The sequence below is a fragment of the Lepidochelys olivacea genome, assembly GCF_965140295.1.
Source record: "Lepidochelys olivacea isolate rLepOli2 genome assembly, chromosome: 23".
Classification (NCBI taxonomy): domain Eukaryota; kingdom Metazoa; phylum Chordata; order Testudines; family Cheloniidae; genus Lepidochelys; species Lepidochelys olivacea.
In genome coordinates, this window is record NC_140433.1 from 1,680,114 (window position 1) to 1,707,268 (window position 27,155).

At 56.0% G+C, this 27,155-nt stretch overlaps 1 protein-coding gene across 1 annotated transcript; it reads left to right on the forward strand.

Moving 5' to 3' along the window:
* The first annotated feature begins 1,341 nt into the window (after nucleotides 1–1,341).
* On the forward strand, nucleotides 1,342–26,417 carry LOC311511909 (uncharacterized protein). The gene is made up of 18 exons (XM_084612840.1): nucleotides 1,342–1,666; nucleotides 2,838–3,000; nucleotides 3,752–3,901; nucleotides 4,833–4,993; nucleotides 5,864–6,040; nucleotides 6,845–6,986; nucleotides 8,600–8,787; nucleotides 9,812–9,953; nucleotides 10,901–11,078; nucleotides 15,046–15,253; nucleotides 16,738–16,900; nucleotides 19,493–19,642; nucleotides 20,151–20,311; nucleotides 21,541–21,717; nucleotides 22,521–22,662; nucleotides 23,644–23,831; nucleotides 24,864–25,005; nucleotides 25,204–26,417. The coding sequence occupies exons 1-18, from the start codon at nucleotides 1,487–1,489 to the stop codon at nucleotides 25,383–25,385; spliced, it is 2,994 nt and encodes a 997-aa protein (XP_084468966.1). The 5' UTR covers nucleotides 1,342–1,486; the 3' UTR covers nucleotides 25,386–26,417.
* Nucleotides 26,418–27,155: the final 738 nt, after the last annotated feature.

Genomic DNA, 27,155 nt, shown 5'->3' on the forward strand with positions numbered 1-27,155 from the left:
TATAATTCGCAGCAGTTTTGTCCGTGTCCTATCAGGTATAATTCGCAGCAGCCTGCTGGGTAACCTTGGGCAAATGACTGCCCCGCTCCATGCCTCAGTTTCCCCACCTGTAAAATGAGGCTAATCATTCTGAACTGCTTTGAAATCTACTGCTGGAAAGTGCTGGGGAAGAGCTTGGCATTACTGTTTCATCCTCTTCTGTGAAATCAATTAAAAAAAACATTCTGAAATGGTGCCTTTTCAAATAACTCGTGTATTGCGGGCTGTCAGCCTGGGGGGCGATGGACGTGGAGTAGGGCCTGGCCTGGAACCGGAAGCAGCAGCTCGCCGTGTGTATCCTCTAGATTCACAGAGGGACACCCGTGATCCCCCAGTGATCCGTGCTCAGCACAGCTAACAGGGAAAGGTTGTCTGGCCCCGGACACAGACGCACTGGCCCAGGAACCAATCCTCGTGCTAGCGATTAAGTAGCGCGGGGAGGGGGACGACTATTTTCCATGAACTGCCCCCCCTCCCCAGTCAGAAAATGCTGATTCGTCAAAATGAAACCGGTCCACGGAAATGTCTCTGTTCCTGTGACACTTTCCTCAGGGCCAGGCTGGTCCGAACCAGAGCCAGAAGCTGAGCCCCTAAAACAGCCGATGGCTCAGAAGCCAGGACCCGCAGGTAAGAGACCCAGGTTCAAGACCCTGAATCAGACCGAACTGTGATTTCCACCTGGGTCTCTTAGGTCCAACCCCGGGGGTAGCCAGAGGGTGCTCTCCCCTGTGATTTTTCGTGAACAGTTTCCAAAGGCCTGGTTTCCAATCCGCCGCGGCGTGAAGGCAACTGTCGAACCTCGCCCTCTCTCACGCGGTGAAATTCTCGCTTTCTGGCCAGCCCGGTCCCGCAACGACAGTCACTGGGGGCCAGAACGGGCCGATTGCAGGGAGCGATTCTCAGCAGGGCCCCTCCAGGAACCGCCTGGTCTGGTTTCCCGTTAGCGCCGCTCTTTTTTAACTCTTTCCGTTACCAGGCACCCGGGATTTCTATCCAGGACTGACCGTGGAGGGTCTCTTTGCACGGCTGGTACTGCTGTCTGAATCCCCTCTCCCCCGGTTGGAAAATTACAATGAAAATGAAACAAAAATTCTTGACATTTTCAGTGGGAAAATTCAACTTTCAGTCAACAAATATTTCCCCCCAATTTGGGGGGGCGTGTCTGAAAAAACAAGCTGTTGTGGGGGGACGCAGATGCTTGGTGCAGTCAGGTCTGTTCAGTGCACAAGCCGGTTTTCCTGTCAGGGGCAGAAGCTGTGGGAAAGTTCCCAGTTTGGGAGGCCTGGGTGCGGCTCCAGGCCCGAGGGGCTGGGAATCCACCTCTGTCTCTGGGCTGTTCAGTTCCTGCTCCTTGCTACGTCTCCACCCGGGGAGGTGTCTACATTTCACTTCCTCTTCCTCGTTCCCGGGCACCCTCCCCATCCCCAGGGTGTCACCCTGTCTGACCATGGATCTCTGGCCGGGCTTCACCCTCCCGCTGATCCTGCTCACGGCCTTCTTGCTTCTTCTGCTGTGGAGGGGGCACGTGGCCAGGCAGAGGAACCTCCCTCCGGGCCCACGCCCGCTGCCCCTCCTGGGCAATTTGCTGCAGTTGTGGGGACCGTCGTTGTTACAATCTCTGCTGGAGGTGAGTTCAGGTCCTGAACTGATTTCTCCCCCTTCGCCCCAAGGAGCAGGAGCCGGCGGGCTGGAGACTTGCACAGCTCCGGGCTGATTCTTGTGAGCTTACACTTGGAGGCAGAGGGAGACACAACCCTGCCTACAGAGACACTCTCAGGCTTTCCGCCTGGCGCATCAGGGGCCGGCGGAGCCCCAGAGGGGAGGCTGCACCCGGCTCTTCCTAGAACAAACCCCACCTGGGGGCAGGAGCTTCTCCTGAATGTGGCCTAACAGGCAAAGGGCCAAGCCACCCTGTCCTGCCGCCCCCCTGCACCCGCATGGGCAGAGAGGCAGGAGGAGAGTCCTACAGGCCAGATGTTTGATTAGGCTCCCGGGCATGTGCAGATCTGTAGCTGGAGTAAATAGAGCTGTGCTGATTTACACCAGCTTAGGATCTGGCCCCAGGTGTGTCCTTTCTGGGGCTGCAATGGGACAGAAGCCCGAATGATTTTGGCTACAGAGCAGCCCTTACGGCTAATAGCTCGTCTGCTCGGCCATATTTAATATGCAGCCGTGAACGAGCTGCTTCCCTCACTGGGTGTTATGTTGAGCTGGGTGGGGATATTTTCACGGGCAGTGTAGTCCCGTCGAGGCTCGGCACGGCCAGGCTGAATTAATCCCGCAGCACAGTATGATGGTGGGAAGTTACCCCAGGCCGGGGTGGGTCGGCGGGACAGGCGCTGGGCTGGCGAGCAAAAGTTCTAACCCAGAGCGGATCCGAAACACGTTTCTCGGTTGGGTTGGGTTTTTCCAGCTTGTGGAAAATTTTGAGTTTTTGTCAAAAAGTGAAAAGCTCTGGGGCGTTGGCAATTGAAAACCATACCCAGCCCCACCCATCCAGGCTTCACAAATCTGCACATTTGTGTTTGGTCGAAAACAATCGGGGAAAATAACATTTCAATGGACGAAAACAATCGGGGAAAATAACATTTCAATGGACGTTTTTCGACCAGCCCAGTGCGTGGCTGTGGATGTACCAGTTTGCTTTGGTGCCTCAGTTTCCCTGTCTCTAGAACAGGGTCGGGGATAATACTCACCAGCCCGCTGCCACCCGGGGTTAATTAGCTAAACGTCGGGCCAGCGTACGCATGTGTAGGAGAGCCGCATATCCGAAAGTAACGGACGCTTCTCCGCTGCAGCTCAGAGACAAGTACGGGCCCGTGTTCACCATCTACTTGGGGCCTCAGCGGGTCGTTGTGCTGTGGGGCTACGAGGCAGTGAAGGAAGCCCTGGTGGACCAAGCGGAGGAGTTTGGTGGCCGAGAGGGGTTAGCTCTTGTGGAGAGGACCAGCAAGGGCAATGGTAAGGAACAGTCTGGTTCCCGGCATCATGGCAGCTCAGGTTGGGATTCAGCATCCTTGGACGCTGACGGAAAATCCAAAATGCACCCAGCTCTGGACCAAAGCACCCCGAGGTGAAATTCACACCTTTGAAAAATCCAAATTATACCCCTGGCCCCACCAGAGGTTTCACCCCACAAAGGAGCCTCGACACAGGGCCTGGAGTCCACTGGGGGCTTTGCTCCTGCTATCGATTTCCCCGGGGGGGCGCTCAGACACTGTCCTCGTGGTTGTCGGGGACGGAGAGACAGACAGAAAACCTGTGATTCTCCCCAACTGAGTCTGGGCCAGCCCCAAGCATTCAAACATTCATTAGCCAGTTGCCAAAAAAACCCTGAGGTTTTTTTTAAAGCCAAATCACCAGCTATTTAAAAAATAATGAATTTCAGGTCCTTTTCTTTCACCTCATGTTTTCTGAGTCTCTAGGGGTCAGCTTTTCAAGCTTTCCCCCCCCACACACACCCATTAAGGGTAGGAACTTCTTTAAATACAAGCTGAGGTTCTCAGCTAGTCACGGGACTCCAGGAGCTGGGGCTTTAAGGACAAACTCCCAAAGCCGCGAGAAACGGCAGCACGGCGTTTTACCCACGATCTCTTGCAGAAGAACTTTTCTCTGCAGCGATCAGCTGGGGAGCTCACTGCTGGGGCGGGGCTGAGACTCGAGCCCCGTTCACTGGGAGGCGCGTGCCCACAGAGTGCCTTTCTGTGCCCAGGGCTTTTCTTCAGCAACGGGGAGACGTGGCGCCAGCTGCGCCGATTTTCACTCACCACCCTGAGGAATTTCGGGATGGGGAAGAGGAGCATCGAGGAGCGGATCCAGGAGGAAATCCAGTTCCTGCTGGAGGAATTCAGGAAGACGGAAGGTATCCTGGCTTTGGTATTTCAAAGAACTGGGGTTGGTCCAACGTGAATTGTCTCCCACTGTCCCCCGCATTCCTCGTCCCATGACTCCAGACTCCCGGGAATTCCCACCTCCTTTTCCCTGTGTTATGACTCCAGCTGGGGGGTTGCCCAGGGAAATTTTTGACCATAAAATATCCATTCAAAATGATGCTGCAGGGCCTCATGGGAATTGTAGTTCAGGTACCTCATGTTCCCATTCTCCTCTACAGCCTGGGCAATCTGGCCAGACTACGTCTCCCATGATGCATCACTTTCTCCCCTCTTGGTGAGGGTCATGTGTCAAAGCTGTGGTGCATCATGGGAGATGTAGTCCAGTCAGAGGGCCAGGCCAAGAGACAAGAAGCATGAGGCACATGGGGCGGAAGCAGGAGGCTCCACGGCACCAAAATATCAGCATCAGCCGTGGGGGATCTGGGCAGCCCAGCCCCAGCCCTGTGCCCCGCTCTCTGCGAAAGCGGAGAGGTCAGGAGCTCGGGGAGCGGCAGGCGATGGGAACGGAGAGAGAGGCTGGCGACGAGGTTGGATTTCAGCTGGAAGGAGCATGGGAACCAAGGCTTCAGGAGTGGTGGGGCACCGCCCAAGCAGAGGAGACTCAGGGGGCCTGGTGCTGACGCAAGCCATGTGCGCCTCCCCCGCTGCAGCAGCCCTGGGGCTGCTCTAAGTTACCGCCCCTACTGCCACGGTCATGCCACTGGGCAGGGTGGGATCTCTGGAGTGCAGACCCGCTCCAGCCATGCCCCTGGCATTTGAGGCTGGTGTGGAGGAGGTGCAGAGTCATCCGCATGCCCAGGCTCTCTGTGCTGGGTGGGGGGGCTTCCTTTGCCCCTCCAGCCCCATTGCGCCAGTGGGACCGAGCCCCACGACTAAGCGGCTCTCGGCCCTTGCTGCCAGGGACGCCCTTGGACCCCACCTTCGTGCTGCGGCGCTCCGTCTCCAACGTCATCTGCTCCGTGGTCTTTGGGGCTCGGTTCAGCTACGAGGATGAGGAGTTCCAGACGCTGCTCAGCCTGATCCAGGCGAACCTCTGGCGCGTGGACACTGTCTGGGTGAAGGTAAGAGCCCCTGTGGGGTGGGTTAGCGAGGCCCGGCCGAGTTGGTCCTTTGTATCCCACCTGTAACCTCCCCCCAGGTGGGTCGTCAGCGGGGACTGGATCGGAGCGCTCCAGCCCCAAAGCGCAGGCCACGCTGCCGGTTGAACTAAAGGAGCAGCTCCCTCAGCTGGTAGCGGTAGTAGCTCATATCCACTCTGTGGACCAGCTGATAGAGGGGGAAAAGGACACATTTGATCAGCACATACATTGTCGTGGCTCCCCAGACCTGGCCAAGATCAGGGCCCCGTCGCGCCGGGCTCCGTCCAGACCCCAGCCGAGATCAGGGCCCTGTTGTGCCGGGCGCTGCCCAGACCCCAGTCGAGATCTAATCCCGTCCTCCAACATGCCGGCGACTCCTGCCAGCTGGGTGTCACTGCCGATTTTCCAAGCACGCCCTCGGCTGCATTATCCCGGTCGTTAACGACTCGTCCAGCATCAAACAGGGAGTCCCCACTCGCCTGACCACGCCCCAACCCTGCCCCGCCCCCGCCCCCCCGCCTCGTCTTCCTGCCCTGGAGCCATGGGCAAACACCCAGATACGCAGGCCCTGGCTTGAGCCATCCCAACTCTCTCCGCTTGCTTTGGAGTTTAGGGGTCCCCTCCCCACTAGCTAGACGCTGCTTGGTGCCCCCCCACGTGGCTTAGGTGCTCTTTAACCACTTCCCCCAGGCCCCACTTAATGCTCCCCAGGCCTAGGCATGGCTGAAGGGGGACCTCTGTGGTGCCCCAGGCCTCATACGGAGACCCCTGCTCCGGGGGGCTGGGGGATCTCGCCCCATGTGCGAGGAAATCACTTGGCACCCACTGCGACCCCTTCGTTATGCCCGGCAGCTCTACAATCTCTTCCCCACTGTCATGGACCACCTGCCCGGCCCGCACAACCGACTCTTCGAGAACTTTGAAGAGCAGAAGCGCTACGTGGCCGGCGTCGTCCAGAAGCACAGAGAGACCCTGGACCCGTCCTCCCCACAGGACTACACCGACGCCTTCCTCATCCGGATGCAGCAGGTCAGGGCCGTTAGCAGCAGGGACGGCAGGGCTGGTACTCCTAGGTTCACTGATTGCAAGGCCAGAGGGTCCCAGTGTGATCATCTAGTCTGACCTCCTGTGTAAACCAGGCCTGGTTTGGTTAAACCAGATTAGCTGAACTGGGGCAAAGCCCCCGGTTAGACACACTGATTCTGGTTTAGCCTCCACCTGTTCCTATCTAGAGCTGGTTGGGAATTCAGCGAGAAAAACATTTTATCGTTGAGAAATGCCAATTCGGCAAAACCGAACCATTCCACAGGAAAGGGTCGGTTTCAAGGGATTTCTTGATTAGAAAAAATTTTGAAGGTTCAAAATTGTCCATAGACCCCGTTTCCAAATGAAAATTTTCAGTTTTCCAGCTGAATGTGACTTTTTTGTTTTGAAATGTGAGCTGCGTACAAAGTATTTATTAGATTTTTTTTTAAAAAAAAACGCTCACAATTGAAACAAAACGACCTGGTTGAGTCACTTTTCAATTCATGAAAATGTTCCAAATTTTGACATTCGGGACAGAAAACAAAATGTCCAAAATCTCGAACATTTTCACAAGACAGGGAAACTGCTACCCAGCACGATCTAGACCCGCTCGGGTGACGCTAACCCAAAGAGAGCCTGGTTGAAACCAACATCCGAACACGATCTACCTCTGAATTTATCCCGCGTTATCAGAATATCCACCTTGATAGTCCATCCTCCCAGAGCTTGAAATCAGAGCACTCGATAAAGCCGCAGTTCTGCCCTGCAAGGGACTCATGACCTCTCCTCTGCAACCCTTGTCTCTAGGAGGAAAATGATCCGGACACCAAATTCCACCATGAAAATTTGATTGTCTCGGCACTCGATTTATTTTTTGGGGGCACGGAAACGACCAGCACCACGCTGAGATACGGGCTGTTGATTCTGCTGAAGTACCCTCATGTCACAGGTCGTTACTGGGTCTGTCTAGGGGCTCCGGCTGACCACGTCACAAACAACCCCAGATCAAGCCCCCACCCAGCAACCTGGGGGAAACTAAATAGCCTTCCTTGGGAACCCTGCATAGGCAGTATTTTCCCCATCCAGGCATTGTATCCGGGGGGTTAAAACAAAGAAAACTTTATTCCTGGGTTCCAAGGCCAGAAGGGACCCCTATGGCCATGGGACGTCCCAGAGAGAATCCCTCTTTCAACTGGAGCCGAGCTTTTAGAGAAACAACCAACCTTGGTTTGAAAATGGCCAGTGAAGGAGAACTCCCCAGGCTTTGGGATGTGGCCCTGGCTTAAAAAGTTGCACCTAATTTCCAGTCTGATTTTGTTGAGCTTCAGCTGGTGGGAGGAGTGTGGGGGAGGGTGGACAGAATAAAATTTAGGAAAGCCAGCAATTAATAAATCAACAGCACCTGTTAGGTAAGATGCCCCCCCAGGTAACTGGACCCCCATCTTCCCCCCACAGCTGTGAGTAGAGAATGAGGCAGGAATATGCTCTAGAACTAACTGTATCCCTCCTCTGCTGCGCCCCACTCACCGTTTGTTATCCAAGGCTGTCAGGGTGCAGAATTCAAGGAGTCCAGACCACAGGCAGGTCCATCTCTGGCCCCTATAGGAAGGGCTACTTTGGGGGCACAGTGAATTCAGCACTGGTATCAGCTAAGCGGCTGCTCTGCACAGCTGCAGCCCGAGCGGGCTCCGTGTTTCACTCACATTGGTGCCTATCCTGAAGGTACCTCAGCTCTGTAGTGAGCATTCACATTGAAACCAAGGGTGTATCAGACCCTCCACAAAGCCACACACAAGACACTTTTCCTAACCCTCCTCTTTCGCCCCTTCATGTTTTGTCCAGAGTCTACTTACCCAACCACAGCAGACTGCTATTTGGTTATGGTGACCCCTCACCTTAGCCACATTCGCTGCAGTTCTCTTATTCTTTCGTTTCCCAGGTGGGATAAACATGTTTGATTATCTCCCGACTTAAAACTTAACTGATTTTTGACCAACTTGCCCCAAACTGTCACATGAGTGAAATGCAAATGAGGCATGGCCCATTTGTCCCCATGTTGACCAGCAGATGGCAGCAGAGAGCTCCCACTTTATGGAGCCTCTGTCCACCCGGTGTTCCCAGGCAGTTCCGGGCCGCTCCGCTCCCTGTTCACCAACAAGTGTCAGGGCACCCCAAGGGAGAGGAGGACCCCAGTGCTGCCCAGACGCTGCCCCCCCCCGAAGAACTTCCAGTCTATATAGCTAAAGGAAGGAAGCCCAGGCCTGGAGTTTTGTCACAGCTCACCCAGGAATTGAACCTACCACTCCTGACTCCAATTTGGCTCTCTTAAGCACAGTCCTTGAAGGACTTCCTTACCCTGTCTCTGTGACTGTGTGTTATGGCAGGCTAGCTGGGAATTGAACCTAGCTCATCTGAGCATTCACCCGTTGCCGTCACCATAAGACGAGCCTTGAATACCGTCGATGGGCTGGCACTTGAGAAATACCAGCACACCAGGATAAGGGAATGGCAGAAAAAGTGACCTTCGGCCCGGCTCAGCTCTTAACTGTTTGGTTTGTACAGAGAGAATTCAGGAGGAGATTGAGCGAGTGATCGGCCAGGACCGCACCCCCTGCATGGAGGACAGGCCCAAGATGCCCTACACAGATGCTGTGATCCACGAGATTCAGCGGTTCGTCGATATCTTTCCTCTGGGCGCTCCCCACTCGGTGACACGGGACACCAAGTTCAGGGGATACGCCATCCCTCAGGTGAACCCCGTCACGTAAACCTTCGTCCCACACCCGAGCTGGGCGTCTTCTAGGTAGAATGGGGCGGAGCGGGGATGTTTCCATTCTTGGGTCTTTTCAAAAAAGCCGGGGCAAAAAATTATTTCAGGCTGGACCGAAAATGAACAATTATTGAATTTTTGCAGAGAATTGAAACGTAAAAAAAGAGAAAAAAAATGGTTTCCTGGTGAATGAAAGGGTTTGTCTCAATCTTGCCCGTTTTTAGAGATTTACATTTTTTTTTGTAGTAAAAGGAAATTTTGAAATGAAAAGTGGACTCAGACTGAAAAACAACACCACATTTCACTTCAGAAATATCCAAATGAAACAGATTCCCCCCCTCCCGCCCCGAAGTGACCAATCTGGCACAATGGCCATGGATTCCTGAAACATTTCCGCCTCGCTGTAGCTGCGTTTTTCACCGAACGAAGGGTCGGCCAGCTGCCGTTCTGTCCTCGTGGGGCCCCACTCCCCAGCTCCCTGCGCAAGGGGGCTGTTGGATGGGAATGATGAGTGTGGGGCACCAGCCTCGAACGGGTAGAAACGACGACACAAAGCCCTCGTGTAACTTTCTGGCAAAGCTGCCCTCTAGTGGCTGGTCCCCTCAAGAATAGCTGTAGTTTGAGAATGAGGCTGAAAGTCACGGGTTCAACCCCTGCTAATGACTGGTGTAGGGGGTTGTTACCGTGAAACTGTCATGGTTTAATGAGAGGGGGGTTATTTATAGCACAGCCAAGCTCTGGAACATGGGGCTAACGAACCTTCCTTTGTGTAGTTTGTAGCTCGCTGGGGCAGGGACCGTCTCTCGCTCTGGGTCTGTGCAGCGCCCGGCACAAGGGGGGGCTGTAGGAAGGGCCCATGAGAAGGCATCAAGCCCAGCCCCAAGCAGGACCCAATACCTCTGGGGAGGCAGACGCTGGTCCATCTCTCGGGAAGGTCCATAAGCATCCGCGCTCTTGGATCTGGAGCCGTTTCCACTAAGCCAGGTCCGAACTCTCCCCTCCAGGGCATGGCTGTGTTTCCCATCTTGCATTCTGTCCTGCACGACCCCATGCATTTCGACGACCCGGAGACCTTCGACCCCGGGCATTTCCTGGACAAGGCGGGTAGATTTCAGAAGAACGTGGCGTTCATGGCCTTCTCTGCAGGTCGGTTCTGGGCTCCTGGAGAGCGCCTCCTTTAGCAGCTGCATTCGCGGGGTGCCGGGGGGCAGAAGCAGAGATCCATCTCCATGCCATGCGCGCCGGAAACGAGGCTCTTTGCAAGTCCGCCAGCATAGATCCTGCCCCTGTGCACAGGCCTAGGCACCCAGAACACGTAGGGCTTACGTCACCTGGGCTGGGTGAACATCAGCAGATGAGTGAGGGCTTGGGTGCATGTGTGAGAGGTGGGGGGACAGTGTGGGAGTTTTGAAGGACGGGGTCTCCTTGTCTCCCCAGCCCCCTCCAGACGCCAAGCCAGGGAGATGTTCCCTCAGGTTCTTCACACAAAACCCGCTGTCCCGGCTCCCAGCTCCCACACTCCTCAGAAGCACCCAATGATTTCATAGCGGGACTCCTTGCACTGCTGTCAGAGCACCTCCTCTGTTCAGTAGCTGGGCAAATTGGAGTCCCCAGGGTCCTCCCTGGAGTCCTTGGCTTGTGTGCGGGAAGCAGAACCCAGGTGTGGTCAGGACGGGGCATTAAACCCAGCTGCCCAGTCCGTGGTGTCACTTACAGCAGCCTCAGGGCTGCTCTAATTCATGATCCGCCCCCTATGGGCCCTACAGGGCAGGGAATAGCCACAGTGCAGCGCACCCTGGCCACACTCCCGATCCGCCCCCTATGGGCCCTGGGGGGCAGAGAACAGCCCCAGTGCAGTGCCCTCCAGCCAAGCCCGGATCTGCCCCTTATGCTGGCGGCTGTGCAGGGTAGGTGCAGGGCCCTTACACCAGCCCCACGCCGGGCAGGGAGGCAGGGATTCGGAGGGAGCCGTTCCTACCCAGAGGGGCCTGAGCATGACTGAGAATCGGGCCCTGGGGATGTTCATCCTCAGTCTTCTTTACAGGGGGTTACACAAAGGCCCCCAAGCAAATAACGCCCGTGGCTCTTTGCAGGGAAGCGGGTGTGTCCCGGCGAGGGCCTGGCCCGCATGGAGCTCTTCCTCTTCTTCACCTCCATCCTGCAGAGCTTCGCCCTCAGCTCGCCCGCCCGCCCGCAGGACCTTGACATCACGCCGGAGTACCACGGCTTCAGCAAGGTGCCACGCAGGTACCAGCTGCGGCTCGTCCCCCGGTGAGCGCTGCAGTCATGCCGCGGCGGCCAGGCCCGGTTCCCCGGCGGCCTGCACCTTACACCGCGTGTTACACTGGTGCGAAACACTACCAGGGAGAGGCAGGAGCATTGTGCACACGAGAAAACCGGCAGCATGGCTGTGGAGGGTCACGCGTGGGCGGGTGTCCCTGCCCTGGGGGCCAAGCCCTGCATATGTGTCTGTCTGTCTGTCTGTGCGTGTGTGCTGCCCCCTGCTGGAAGGCCTGAGCCCTGCTCTGCGTGCGTGTGTCCGGGTCCCCCTGGCGGGGGTGGTGGCTCAGCCCTGCGTCTGTGTGCGTCTGTCTCTGCCTGGGTGTGTGTGCAAAAGGTGCACTAGACGCAGTGGCCATGCCCCTGGTCTGGCTGAAGCCGACTCCCCTTCGGCAAGAGGAGCAGGTGAAATACAATCCAGTTTCGCTGTGGTCCGAGTGTCTTTTTCGTCTTGTCCCTTGAGGGAGGAAGGAGGCCGGGGACAGACGGAAGCTGGAACGGGCAAGAGCTGAGGAGAGGAGCAAAGACTTCTGGGATGTTGCGCCACACCCCGGGGGGGACCTGCCCCCTGAGAATCCCTCCCAGGGTTTGCAAACAACGCTCTGCAGCAAGGGGCAGGACTTTGCCCCCCCAGTGCCAAGGGCCAGAACCACCTCTGGGCCAGGGCACCGCTGCAGTCCCACTGGCTGCGACTCCCCCACAATACAGACGCAGTCGGTGAGCGGGCCAGGGTGGAGCCGGCAGTGGGCCGGAACTCAGGAGAGCTGGACTCTGTTCCAGTCCTGGGCAGGTTACTGCCTCTCGTTGTGCCTCAGTTTCCCCCATACCCACACGCACCCTTTGTGTGGCTGGGGCGTGAGCTCTGTGGGTGTGTAGAACGTCAAGCGAAGTGGGGGATCCTGATCTCCGCCAGGGGGCCCCAGGCACTGCTGGTGGGGGAATAATAATTACGTACCCGCCGGGTAGGAAGCCAGAGGCCTGGCTCGGGTGGGGTGAAGTCCAACTCCCTGGGAGTGGGGACGGAGGAACCTGAAACCTTGCTACCTGCCCAGCACATAGCAGAAGCTGGCCCCATTGACCCCAATGGAGCTACAGCCCATTCACCCCAGCTGGGGCCTGGCCCCATTAACCCCAATGCAGCTACGGCCCATTCACCCCAGCGAGGGGCTGGCCCCATTGACCCCAATGGAGCTACGGCCCATTCACCCCAGCTGGGGCCTGGCCCATTAACCCCAATGCAGCTACGGCCCATTCACCCCAGCGAGGGGCTGGCCCCATTGACCCCAGGGATGTTTCTTGTTTCGAATGAGCGGGGTCTCTACACACTCGTCAATAGGACACTGTGCACACGTCCGCATCCCATTGACACAGCCGAGAGCCGAGGGGGCAGGTGCGGCCGGGCGTCTCCCCCGTGCTGGGAGAGGGACCAGTCACTGCGTCCCCGGGGGGGTTACACTCCTGGGGCCTACGTTTCCTCTAAGCTGCAGCCGCACGGCAGTCTGCCAGCTCTGCACAGGCGCTCGGTGCTGCAGCGGTGAGAGATGCCTCCCCCCAGCCCCAGCCCTGCCGCGGCGGGGAGAGGGGCCCCAGCCCAGCCCCGACCTGCCCTGGCCAGGGGAGAGCCACCATCCTGCGGCACCAGCCCAGCCCAGGTGCTGCTGTTGGGCGAGCTGGGGGGTTCCTCTCTCCCTGGGGCAGCCTGCACCCCAAATCCCTCATCCCCGGCCCCACCCAGCAGGAGCCATTACCCCCCACACCCCAACCCTGTGCCCCAGCCCTGAGCCCCTCATCTGCAGCCCCACCCCAGAGCCTGCACTCAGCCGGAGGCCTCACCCCCCCACACTCCAACCCTCTGCCCCAGCCCTGAGCCCCTCATCCCCACCCCCACCCAGCAGGAGCCATCACTCCCCTGTGACGAAGCGGGACTGTTCTTAATGTTTCCTCTGAATAGTGTGGGGGTGCCTCAGTTTCCCCTAGGCAGTTTTTAAGTCTCTAGGGGGTGGGGTAAGGGTGTTTGATCGTTGCAGAGCCCTAGAGGGCAGGTGTGTGCAGGGGTCTGGACACAGACAATGGCCGACACCCTGTTTCCTGGCCACTGACGGCCTGGGCCCTTCCCCCCTGCAAGGTAAGAGCTAAAGGGTTGGAGAACAAAGGAATCAGGTTCCCTCCTGGCCCGGGAAAGCAACAAAGCGCAGAGGAGGAGGGGGTGGAGAGAGTTTCAGTTTGGGGCTGGCTGGAGACATGGAGTGAAGGGCAGACGTGGTTGTCTGGCTCCCTGCCCCCCAAAATGGACCCAGCTGAGGGGTCCGGTTCTCTTCACCTGCAAGCTCTGTGTTAGACCATGTTCCTGTCGTTTAATAAACCTCTGTTTTACTGGCTGGCTGAGAGTCCCGTCTGACTGCGGAGTTGGGGGGCAGGACCCTCTGGCTTCCCCAGGACCCTGCCTAGGCGGACGCACTGGGGGAAGCGCACGGAGGGGCAGAGGAAGCTGAATGCTCGGAGGTCAGACCCAGGAAGGTGGAAGCCGGGGGAGCTGTGTGTCCTGCAGACAGGCTGCTCCCCAAGAGGAGACTCCCCCAGAGTCCTGCCTGGCTTCGTAGGGAGCAGTTCCAGAGCATCGCCCCAGGACTCCGTGACACCCCCGCACCCCAACCCTGTGCCCCAGACCTGAGCCCCTCATCCGCGGCCCCACCCCAGAGCCTGCACCCAGCTGGAGGCCTCACCCCCCCACACACTCCAATCCTCTGCCCCAGTCCTACGCCCCTCCTCCCCGGCCCCACCCAGCAGGAGCCATCACCCCCCGCAACCCAACCCTGTGCCCCAGCCCTGAGCCCCTCATCCCTGGCCCCACTGCAGAGCCCGCACCCAGCCGGAGCACCCACAGGGAAAATGGTGGGTGCTGGTCACCCAGTGGCAGCCCCCCATCAGAACTTCCTCCTCCTGCCATCGCCTCCTGCCCCCCAGGGCCGTACTGATCAGCACCTCCCCAAGGGTGTGGGAACCAGCCTCCAGCCCCCTGGCCAAGGCATGTCGAATTGCCTGTCTCCAGGGGGACAGCCTCCACCGGAGAGAGTGAAACAGAACACCCTGTAGCCCGGGGTCTCGGGGGAGAAGGTTCCAACTTCACCTTCCAGCCCCAGGCCAGGCAGAGTGGGGAGGAGAGCTGCCCACATCCTGGCAGAGGGCTGGAGCGGCTGGGCTCCAGGCAGCGAGGGGAGTGCCTCCTCCTCGGCCCTTTGATGTGGGTTTAGGTGGGCTCGGAGCACGCCTACCACATCCGTCCCTGCAGGTAAGCGAGGCGGGAACGCCCAGCCAGAGGATGTGTGGCTGCGTACTCCTAGAAACTTCGGCGCTTGTTTGGGGACTGCAGGCAGCAGGCGAGCAGGGGGGTTGGAGGATCTCTGGGGTGCCTAGACGTCTGTGCCCGTGTCCTTTTCTGGAGCTGCGTCCTTCCTCGAGCAGGGCCCAGCTTTCTCGCTTTTAGCACCGGCTGCCACATGCAGAGACTCACCTCCACGTGTTAGTGCGGAGGCAGCGTGCGGGAGATCGCCGTTCGGCTCCGTGTCCCACACACGGAAATATCTGTGTGCGTTCTTCGCAGGTCACTGCCCTTCCCCAGCTATCTTGCACGGGTGTTTCTTGGAAGATCATTGCTCTGCTGCCTTGATCATAAGACTTGGCCACATGGCCTGGGCTTAAACAAGCAAACAGAACAGCCTCAAGGACCTGGATCCCAGAACGGCTTTGACACGGGATGTTTTACAATCCCCTCGTGATTCCAAAGGCATTCAAAAGGCCAGCACCCCAGTGACTGGTGGCAAAGTCACCCACGGACTGTCAATTTCTGAGTTGCGCCCAGCTCTGGGGAATACCTACACACCCAAACACCAGGTGACCTGGATCATCCGTCCCAGGTACCACGAGATTCAGCTCCTGGAACCCACATCTGAGCCTCCAGCTGCTCCTGGCCACCGGCTCCCCGCGCAATGGAGCTCGGGGGATCAGCCACTCTTGTCCTGGCTGCTGGCATTTTGTGCCTGGCTTTGCTCTGGGAGTGGAAACGGCAGCAGCAAAGCAGAAAATTTCCCCCTGGACCGATTCCTCTGCCGCTTCTGGGCAACGCGCTGCAGCTGAGCCGGGGGGATCTGTTCACATCACTGATGGCGGTAAGTCAGCAGCATGTGAAAATCAACCCTTTGGAGATTCCCAGGGAAAAGCCAAGCGGAGCTAAGGTTGAGGGTCCTCACCTGTACCTTAGGGTAAAATATATGAGAGGGCTGTAATAATTTTCCTACAACCGAACATTGTAAACCCGATTGAGGTTACACTTAAAAGAAATTCAAACATGTTAAATAACCTTAACTTTGTCCTTTGACACCCCTAATACACGTGCGATTAAGTTCAGTGTTTGTGAGCTCAGCAAAGATGAAGCCGATTTTTACAGGCACATTAGAAATGTTTCCCACTTATTTTGTCACAAGACAGAGTTAACTTTAACTCAGAATTTCCTGGGTTTATAATGAGCTGTTATGGGCTAGTTACAATTCCCCTATATCGTGTACTTTACTGTACGTTATTGAGATGTATTCTCAACCGTACCTCCATCTTGATGGACTCGTTGTCTGGGAATTTCCACGTGTGTGTGTTTCAGTTAATAATTCCATACATCGACAGTAAACAAGAAACTGAACGTGAACGTTACCATGTGATATTTCGGAAGACATCAATGATCAGCCTTCAATCTTGTAATGAAGTTTAAGTGTTGGATCTGCTGGCATGCACTCTCTGCTCTCACCTGCTCCGGAGCCAGAGAAATGCAAAGTAGCCAGAGGGAGTGCATAGCAGATTTCCCCTCTGCCTCCTGGCCTTCAGTTACCCACACCTGCCCAGCCACCTGAGAAGATCTGGTGCTACAAGTAGCTTTTTTGGGGGGGAATACGATTAATAGACACTTTTTGCTGTTTTTCATAACTGAACGGCGATTTGTCAACCGAGGCTGATGCGTCAGAGCGTCAGAAAAACGCGCACAGAATGGCCCTCTCTCCAAAGGGCCCATTGTTCTCCACGAGTGCGCAGCCGGGAGTCTGCCCTGATTCCAAGTCTCCCGGTCCTTTCTCAGCCCAAGGCGAGCTCAGCTATTGTCTAACAGCCATCGATTTTTTAGCCCCCCCTGAGCAAGTGCCATTCCCTCGTTAAAAGGTTTTTCTACGTATATTCTTCTTTGGAGAATGAAGCAACAAACATAATTCCAGTTCCCACCTGAATGCCCGGTGAGTAATTGGCGTCTCGGTGGTGTGATACATTTGATAAATGCTCAGACAATATCATATTGTTTTGTAATCTAGGCAGGTTTTCGCACCACACCCAGCCCCATGATAAGTGGGCCGGGGTACCTCACGGCTGAAATGCAAATGAAACGAGAAGAGAATGATGCAGGGTCGCTGAGTCACCCCTGTGGAAAAATGTAGGGGCCAAATCCTCAGACGTCACTTTCGCTGATTCCCAAAGGGCCTCCCTGGGCTTGGATGGGGAGAAGTTCTCACAAGGGATACTGGCCAACAGCTGATCCTTTCTCTAGGCCCGTATTCCTCCCTCGTCAGTGCAGCATCTGGTCTTTCCTTCTTCCCATTGACGCTCCTTCCCCTTGCAGCTGCGGGACGAGTACGGCCCGGTGTTCACGGTGCTCCTGGGCCCGCGGCGGGTGGTGGTGCTGTGCGGGCACGAGGCGGTGAAGGAGGCCCTGGTGGACCACGCGGAGGAGTTCAGTGGCAGAGGAGGCATGCCCTCGCTGGACAGGATCTTCCATGGTTATGGTGAGCAGGAGGGCACAACTGGCTTGCAACCTGGGCAGCCACCGCGTTCCTCCTTGTGGCCGGCTGCCGGCCGCCGGACCTTGCCGGAGCATCGCCCCACCCTCTACCCAGCTCACCAACCGGTCGGGAGAAGGGCCCTTGTCTGGGTTCACCCCGCTGCTCCAAATCAGGCAGAGCAGGGATGAGAAGCTGGTTCTGGCACACCCCGGGGGGAGCGCCCCACCCCCCCGTTGGGTATTCGGGGGTCACGGCCACTCGCTCACTCACGTTTCTTTTTGTCTGGCTGGCGGGTTTTTTGGTGACTGGTTTCCAAAAGGCTCGGAACAAAGACAGATTTCAAAACTAGGCTGGCCAGCTTTCTAACTGCACAAAACCGAACACCCCTGCCCTGCGCCCTGCCCCGCCCCTTCCCCAAGGTCCCGCCCCTGCCCCGCCCCTTCTCCGAGGCCCTCCCTGCTTGCTCCATCCCCCCTCCCTCCATCGCTCACTCTCCCCCCACCCACACTCACTTTCACCAGGCTGGGGCAGGAGGTTGGGGTGCGGGAGGGGGTTGGGTGCGGGCTCCGGGAAGGAGTTTGGGTGTGGGAGGGGACTCCGGGTTGGGGCAGGGGGTTGGGGTGCGGGAGGACGTTTGGGGTGTGGGGTCCCTGCAGCCCCTAGAGCAGGGGTTCTCAAACTTCATTGCTCCACAACCCCCTTCTGACAACAAAAATTACTTCACGACCCCAGGAGGGGGACCAAGGCCCAAGGGCTTCAGCCCCAGGTCCAGGACCTGTAACCTGAGCCCTGCCACCTGGGGCTGAAGCCCTCTGGCTTCAGCTCAGTGCTGGGTGATGGGGCTCTGGCTTTGGCTTCATCCCCAGCAAGTCTAAGCCGGCCCTGGTGACCCCATTAAAACAGGGTCACGACCCACAGTTTGAGAACCGCTGCCCTAGGCGCAGGGTGGCCAGGGAGGCTCTGTCTGCTGCCCTTGCGCCCACAGGCACCGCCCCTGCAGCTCCCATTGGTTGCGGTTCCCAGCCAATGAGAGCAGCGGAGCCGGCACTAGGGGCGGGGGCATCGCGCGGAGCCTCCCTGGCAGCCCATGAGCCTAGAGGCCACAAGGACCTGGCAGCCGCTTCCGCGCAGAGCTGGAGCAGGCAGGGAGCCTGCCTTAGCCCCGGTCCCCTGCTGCGCTGCCGACCAGACTTTTAACAGAGCCACCAGCGTCCCTTTTCAACCGGGCGTTCTGGCAACCCTACGCCACAAGCACTGAGATTTTGGGCTCACGTGGAATTCACTTCTGGATCTCTTTGACGTTGGCCCGTCCTCCCTTATTGGACTGAGCGGTCGCAGGGCTGGGGGGATAATGAATTCCCGAGGTCCCCTAGGGAACTATTCAACTTCCCCCTGAGAGCGACCCAGAATCAGGGGCCAACGCCTTCACAAGGAGCCATTGATACTGGGGGGGCTTGGTTTTCTGGGGCTCAGAGGTGCAGTACCCACAACTTCAACTGGGGGCAATGGAAGCTCCCGGTGCTCAGCACCTCTTTAAATTCAGACCCCAGGGGTCTCACGCTGGGCAACCAAAATCAGTGGCCATGGAGTCCCATCCAGTTCATCCTCTGTTGTTTCCTAAAATGCATTCACCTGTGATTGGCTAATAAAGTGTCCCACAATTTCTGCCCCGTGCTCCTCGTTAGAACCCTTGGGCTTCACACTCGATAGCTGCTCGTCACCCTTCTGATCGCTGTCGTCTTCCCTGAGTCACACCACCTAGGTTAGTCTCTGGAAGGCCTCGCTCGGCCCCCCTCCCTAGAGTAGCTGAGCTTCTCAGAGAGCTGATCCCCGGTGCGCCCCGGGAGGTGGGCGTGTAGCTGGATTTGCACTTTACACATGAGAAACCGAAGTGTTTATGTGTGAGTCACTTCCCCTGTAAGTACTTCAGTCACTTGTCTGGAAAATGGGAATTATACCACAGACGGGGAGCCAGTGGCAAAGTCGGGACCCAAAGCCAGCCCTCTTGAGTACCAGGCTGGCACCATAACTACAAGACCAGTCTTCCTATAGCTCCTTTAACCTTTCCCCTGTGTCGGGGTCTGCCATACCCTGATCACTTCTCGAAACACCCCCCAGCTCAGGAATAACTCCTTCCACACAGTTAGCATGTCCCAGCCTGGACCCACCGTGTCTAGACTAGCTGTGTCTCCTAACACCGGAGGTCAACATTCAGGAGCGGGCAGATACAAAGGTAGAGTCCAACTGCTTGATGAGAACTTATCCTGGGGGTTAAAAGAACATGTTTGATGCCAGGAAAGCCAGCGAGATGCCCTGAGGGATTCCTAAGCAACGTTCAACCGGTTTCACCGGATGCAGCGTTTAGCAGAACTGGGCCTGTCTTGCAACAGCAGCATTTGAGAATAATGACTTTGACGGGACTTTGACTTTGAGCGATGGATTTCTCCAGGCAAGACAGCCAACCCAGTTTAACGATCCCACTGATCCACTTCATTTTCTGTTCACAAGCATGTTCTTGCAGACACCCCTCCATTCTCTCCCTGGCTGGTTGTCATTTGTCCCTCAGCCCCGTCTGTTTCCCTCTCTCGTCCTCAGGGGTCATCTTAGCGAACGGCGAGCGGTGGAGACAGCTCCGCCAGTTCTCGGTCACCACCCTGAGGAATCTGGGGATGGGGAAAAGGACCCTGGAAGAGAGGATCGCGGAGGAAGCTCGGTGTCTGGTGGAGGAGATCAGGAAAACCAAAGGTTTGTGTCTGTCACGTCGGGGCTGCGGGGCCTGGGTGGAGGGTCTAGGTTCTCCACACGCGGAGGAGGGGCAGGGGATCTCTGTTGCTCTCGCTGGAGGCTCCCTGTGTTGAGCTCTTCTGAAAACCTGGCCCGTAGAGCCAGGCCTGCTGGGCCCTGTTCCTCTCCCGGCCTCTCCCTCACTTCGTGCCTTGGGCAGTGGGCATCAGCTGCCCAGCCATCGGCTTCCTCAGCTCCAGAGCAGAGAGGGTCACACTGAGGAGCGGAAAGGGGGGCAAGTCCATGCATCGAGAGATTTCAGTTTCTATCTCCCAAGAGTTGGAAAAGGATGAAAAATCCCCCTGGTCCCAGCTTGGCGAGGAGGAGGGGGCGCTGCCCATCCCCACGCGTCATTGCCCCTCGCAGTGAACCATTAACCCCAGGCGGCTTTGATGGGCGAGGGATATTCCCCCTCTTGCCGCTCCTGGCATCTCCCGGCAGCTGAGCACAGTCTGTTCTGCCACCCCAGGTTCTCCCTTCGACCCCAGCCTCCCCGTCAGCCACACCGTGGCCAATGTGATCTCCTCCATTGCCTTCGGGGACCGCTTCGACTACCAGGACCAGACGTTCCTGAGCTTACTCGACGTCATCCAGAGCCTCTTCCTGGAGCTGACCAGCCCCTGGACGCAGGTGGGTGATGCTTGCCGGGGTCATGGGGGGTCTGTGCAGCCCAGGTCAGGTCCTGGAGTGGCAGCGAGCGAACGGATCCTTGGAAGGAGAGCAGGGAGGGAGCTAGGAATCCAGGCTGGATTTTACAAGGTATTTAGGTGCCCAAAGATGCACCTAAGTACGCTAGGCACCCAACCCCCAAGTGTGACTTGGGAGCCTGTCTGCATCTTTGTAGATCTGGCCCTTCATCCCTGACCGCTCCCCATCCTGCTGCAGTTGGATGGAGAGCCATCACCGGGGGCTCGGTCCTGAAAAGATCCCAAGGCCTTATCCCTCCTACTGGCCCCAGTGCGCCACCAGACACCTGTTACAGAGGGCAGCTAACTTCACAGCTGCTGGTGTCTCCCACTGAGCTCATCCCTCGTCCCTTGTGCCTTCCCTGGGCCCAGTCTGATGCCCACCGAAGTCAGTGGGACCCTGGGTGTGGATGGCAAAGCAGCAGGCGTGGCCCAGCACACCTGATTGCTACAGCACTTCATACCTATGCCTTTGGGGTGCGGAGCAGCCAGTCTGTTGGATCTGGGGCACACACATGTGAGTAGCTCTATCCAGGCATGGCACAGAAATTGGGCCCGGCCCAGAAAACCGGGCTCAGCAGCTCACAAAATGAGACTGTGGAATCCCAGCTGAGGAGGCGGGACATCTTGGGAGGGGCAGAAGTGGGGTTCCTCCCAGCCCAGAACCAAAGACGCAGGCGGGGATTCCAGGGCTGGCCCCCGCTGGAGATTTTATCACCAGCCTCCGGGGTTCTGGTGTCTTTTCTAAAAGCCCCAGCTCCTGGAGTCATGGGCTCTGGGTCAGACTCTTAGCCCGCCTCTTTTTTCTAATGCAAGTTTGCCCTCGTGTGTGCAGAGAGGAGCCTGAAAGCACAACGCCGAGCAGCTGGCCCATGGACGGCTCTCCAAAGCCATCGTTAGTCTTCTTTTAAAATCTCAGGATTTTTAAGCCACTCTTGCGATTTTGAGGGCCAGACTCATGATTTTGAAACGCCTGGGGATGGCCTTGCCACTTGCGGCTGCTCCTGGGCTGCTCTGAGCCAGCCGGGGGAGCAGTGAGACGGAGGTCGTCGGGCTGCCTGAGCAGCCAGTTCCCGCTTGACGTCCAGTCGGGGCGGGCTCACGAGTGGCCGCCCCCTCCTTCTCCACGCTGCTAAAGGAGCTTTCCATGTCTCTCCCGCCTTCCCCCTGCAGCTCTACGAGATGTTTCCAGGCATCATGCGCTTCTTACCCGGCCCCCACAACCGGATTCTTAAGCACGTTGACGTGCTGCACAACTTCGTCACCGAGCGGGTGCAGAGGAACCAGAAGACCTTGGATCCTGGCTGCCCTCGGGATTACATTGATGCCTTCCTCATCAAGATGGAAGAGGTACAGAGCTGTGGGGGCCAGGGTGGTATTTTAGGGGGGTTCTCCAGTGGACTCTGGGATATTCCTTCGCACAGGCTGGGAACCACAGAGCCAGAGAGCATCACCACATCTGTCCGTGACCAACGGCCTGTAGAAAGAATCCCCTTTATCTTCATCCCGGCCACGCCCTGGCTTTCCTTTCCCTTGATGAACACCACAAGTGACGGGTGGTCCATAATTCCCTTGTGTCGCTTTCCTGGGGCAAGAGTTCGATGCACTGGGCCTGATTCTCCACTGCCCTGCACTCAGCGCAGTTATTTACCCCAGTGCAAAGTGGGCGTGAGTAGCGTCTTAGGCCCGCTCGACTTGTTCCGGGGCAAACAACCCCACCAGGTCAGGCCCATGGTTACCAAACCACCTTTCCCATGCAAATAATCCACGTGCTCAAGCAACGGCATTGGAACCCCTTCACGCTCACAAGACAGCGCCTGAGAGAGTTGTGCATACCCAGGCAATGCCGTGTGCCTCCAAGCAGCCCCCTCCTCTGACCTATGGTATTTTGTGAGAGAAATAGGAGTGTTTTGATCTGAGGCTTTAATGCTGCCTGTTGATTCAAAATACTGCGTTAGAAATATTGAACGATCAAATTAACGTCCTCATTAGTTTTTCAGGTTAACTCACAAGTGTATTGGTCTGGCCGTGAAACCAGAGACGTCAGCCATGAATTCTGGAGCTGCAAATATTTCTCTCCTCTGTTTGTCACCCTGCTGTTTGGGCATCATTAGCTATGAGTTTTTTGGGGTTTTTTTATTTCCTCTTTCAAGGAAAAGCAAAATCCGCTGAGTGAATTCCACACTAAGAACCTGGTACTGAGCGTAGTCCACTTGTTTTTCGGTGGGACAGAGATGGTGAGCTCCACCTTGAGATACGGGTTCCTGCTCCTGATGAAATACCCAGAGGTACAAGGTAATTAGTAGGGCTGGTTTAAAGGTTTCCGACAGAATGGGTTTCTTCCCCTCTATTTCAACAACATTGCGTTTAGAAAAGATCAGAAGGAAGTGTTCAGAAAACAGCCATGTCCCAGTTCGACAGTTTTGGAGCAAAACATTCCAATTATTCATCTTGATTTTTCTTAACTTTATATTATTGCAACTCGAAAGAAATGAAAATGTTCAGAATCGAAACCAAAGGGCTTTGACCCAAAATGATTTTTTTAAACATTATTTTTGGCAGGAAATTCTTAAATTCTTTTGTGGCTGTGATGGTTCCATTTTGGAATCGAAACGAATTTTGAAATCACCAAATTGCCCACAAAATGGATATTCTGGTTCGCACTGTTTTGTTACCAGCTGTTACTCCAGCTGTGCCAATCAGGATGGAGACTATCGGTAACTGAGCCAACCGCGTGGACCAGAGAGCGAATCCAGAGCCCTTGTCTGGCCTCTTTCCGTGTCTTTAGCCTCTGTTATGGAAGCACTGGCTTCTAAGAAACTCTTCTACTGTATATAAGGGTGGAGCTGGGGCTGGTGCCGGGTTGGAGAATCTGGACTCCACCCCCCACCCCCACCCCAGCTCTAACGGATGAGGTGGACTGTGTGGTTAATTCACTAGACTGGAGGTCAGCTGCTGACCCCTTGTGTGAACTGCTGTCGATCACTAACTCCATACTGGTTAGTTCTCCGCCTGTCAAACAGGGGTAGTACTCCTTTGTATCTTGTCTACTGAGATGTTAAGCTCTTTCAGGCAGCGACGGTCTTACCACGGGTACGTACAATGGGACCCTTGTCTCAGACAGGGCCTCTCGGTGCTACCGAAATACTAATAAGAACAGTTCAGGCAGCAGCGGGGCAGATCCCATGACCTGCCCCTAGACCACAACTTGGCTGGGGTGTTTCATGCCACATGCTCCCTGTGTCCATAACATGCCTTCCACTGGGGTCTCGACAGAAAGGGTGCATCAGGAAATCGATGATGTCGTCGGCCGAAACCGCAGCCCAGCTGCTGAGGACCGAAGCCGCATGCCCTACACCCACGCCGTGCTGCACGAGATCCAGCGATTCAGCAACATCATCCCTCTGGGGATTCCGCATGCAGTGATCCGAGACACCCAGTTCCAGGGCTACATGCTGCCCAAGGTGCTGAGTCCAGAGCTTAGTGCGAACGCCCCGTTTACGTTTTAAAATACAACACACACACCCCCGGCGGCCACCCTTCCTGGGAGCCTGCCCTAGTGTCTGTGAACATTTCTGTTTCCCTCTCCTCGCGTTGTGCTCTGCTTAGCTATCGCTCTGCACCCCAGAGACAGCTGCATTTGAGATGTGGCTTTGAACAGACACCAGGATAAGATGATCGTCACCTGAGCTTGCTCAGGACCAGAGGAAATATGTGCATGCGCACACATGTCGAATACAGTTACGGGGTGCTCTCAGGCGTTGGCAGGCCTGGCTCTCCGTCGGCCTCTGTTTTATTCTCTAAAAAGATCACTACAAATCTCTGTTTCCATGGGTGGGACAATCAGGCTGGGGTGTTGGGATTTCCCCAGCCACGAAGTGGTGCTAGGTTTCAGAGTAACAGCCGTGTTAGTCCGTATTCGCAAAAAGAACAGGAGGACTTGTGGCACCTTAGAGACTAACCAATTTATTTGAGCATGAGCTTTCATGAGCTACAGCTCACTGCATAGGATGCATACTGTGGAAAGTGGTGCTATTTCTCCATCATTCACAGCTGCAGTTTGGCTCAGAGGAGAGGGCCCAGGACTAGGCATGGGGAGACCCAGGGGTGCAATTCCTGACCGGCTGGGTGTGGCAGGCAGTGCACCGAGGCGAAGGAGAGCTCCGACTTCAAACCAAGCCCCCCACGCCTGGCTAGCCGGTTTGCACAAGCCGTGCCAGCATCCCACATGCTCTATGGGGCTGCGCTGCTGACTCTGGCTCCTGGGGAGAAGGCAAAGCAGGTTTGCTTTGTGGAAGGGTGTGAGAGCCTAGCAGTTACAGCGAGGGACTAGATGTCAGGACTCCTGGGTTCTTTCCCTGCCTCTGTTGTATACATGGGTCCCAATTCTGCAAACACTCACACGTGCCCTGGCTAAAATAGATTGAAACTAATGAGGAAGCTCTCCCTGTGATAGTTAGAGCTGGCCAAACAACCAGAACCACCTCTCTTACTAGGGGACAGATGTTTTCTGCGTGCTGGGCTCTGCCCTCCGGGACCCCAGACACTTCAGCGACCCAGAACGCTTCAACCCTGGGAATTTCTTGGATGAGAACAGCGGCTTTAAGAAGAACCATGCTTTTGTGGCTTTTTCCTCAGGTACCAGCATTTCTCCCTCTTCCCCAGCCCCCCATAGATCAGGCCTCATTCCTAACAAATGAACTCCTTCAAGGCTAAGTTGCGGGAGCATGGGTGTGACTGCGGAGTGTTGAGCTCTGTGCATGGAAGGGACGGGGTGTCTTGTTCACTCTCTGGGACAGTCAGCCAGGATTCCTTTATTTGTCTTTGTTCCCCTAGGGAAGCGGGTGTGTCTGGGCGAGGGTCTGGCCCGCATGGAGCTCTTCCTGGTCTTTACTTCCGTCCTGCAGCACTTCACTTTGCAGTCACCCGTCGACCCCCAGGAAATTGACCTTGCCCCAAAAGCGAGTGGATTTTGGAACATACCTCCCGAGTACAGGGTCTGTGCCCTCCCCCGCTGAGGAGTCGTCAGCAGACATGCCAGGAGCGCAGTCACTGATTGTGAAACAAACAGGGTAAGCATATGATGGCCCCAAGGTAGCAAGGCTGGACCTGTGTAAAGGAGGAAGTTTTTCCATGCTACGATCTCATTTGTAGGTCTTGACGCTGCATATTCCTGGACAAGTTACTGCTGGCGGTCACTCACGTTTTTTCTTTTTAATGCCAAGATATCTCCAAAGTCGTGCACAGTTCTGGAATGGAGAGAGCCCTCAGATGGGGAATGCTCATGGTTTTGTGGTTGATGCACAGGATGCCTGGGTTCTATTCCTGGCTTAAGTGGTGGAGCTTGGGAGTGTGGCTTATTAGAGGAGAGGATGAGGAAGTTGTGCTCATGAGTGTCTGTAGGATTGGGATCCAAGTATATGGCAGAGTCCGGAAAAGAACCCAAGAGTCCTGTTTCCTAGTCCCCTGCTCTAACCACTAGACCCCCCCACACACACTTTCCTAGAGCTAGAAATCCTCAGAATTGCTAGCTCTGGGAAGGGAGTGAGGGTCTAGCACAGCGGTGTCCAATAGAAATTTGATGCTAGCCATGATGCTAGCCACACTTGTGGTTTTGAATTTTTCTTATTCACCACATTATAAAAAAGCCACGTGCATTAGCCACAATTCAATAGCCTATTCATCACATGTGGCTAGCGGTGAACGTATTGGACACTGCTGGTCTAGCAGTTACAGCAGGGGAGTAGGTGTCAGGACTCCCGGGTTCTTTCCCTCTCTCTGCCATATACGTGGGTCCCAATCCTGCAATCACTCACGCATGTGATGGCTGAACTAGATTGAAACTGATGCAGGAGCTCTCACCATGATAGCTACAGCTGGCCACAACAAACAGACATGTCCTTTGAGAAAAAATGAAAATATATATTTTTATTTCAGAAAGCTGTGAGTCGGGGAGGGGGAATAAAAGAGGGAGAGAGTGGGGCTCACCAAGATGGTGTGAAATGTTTTGACATATTTTGCTGTAAAATAAAAACTTTGGACTAAATTTGTATCTTGGTCAAAGACATTTTTTTGTCAGAAAAATATCTCGCCGTGGGAACAGCAGATTGAAGCCGAAAGGGGTGACACCCAGAGGGGAAGGGAAACCCTGCTTCTTCAGGCTGGGAAGAACAGGGTAACCCCCTGGCTTCACTGATTAGTGCTTGCAATGTGCTTTGAGATCCGCACATGCAAGGGACTAGAGACTAACAAAATATGAGCGTCCGCTTGGATTAAGAAAAGCACGAGCTGAGGCCTGGGGAGGGAGCGTGGTCTAATGGTGAAAAGGGCTGACAGGGAAGCAGGACAGCCGGATTCTGTTCCTGGCTCACGTACTGTGTGTGGGACCTTGGACAGGTTGTTTTTGCTCCGTGAGCCCCACCAGTTATTTCCCTTGTCTTTGTACACACATGGATAGCTGGGGCTTTTGGGGTTGACTCTGTCTATTGTATTTCCTGCTCCAAACGCGGTGCCTGCATATCAGTAAACTCTGTTCTGGTACCTGTCCAGAGAACCCCTGTTTTGCTTCTTATCCGAGACAACCAAAGCCCCCCCGCCCCTCTCTCTGCTGTTCACAGGCCAACACTAAGGAAATAGCCAGGTGGCTCCTAGGTTTGATACTTAACCAGCACTTTTCAGTATCAGCGGGTATCTAATGGTCCCCTGCGCACACCCACGTCCATTTAGCAAGGCAGACTGTGGAGTTCTGGTCTCAAGGCTGGAACAGAACAGGAGGCTACGGGTCAGGG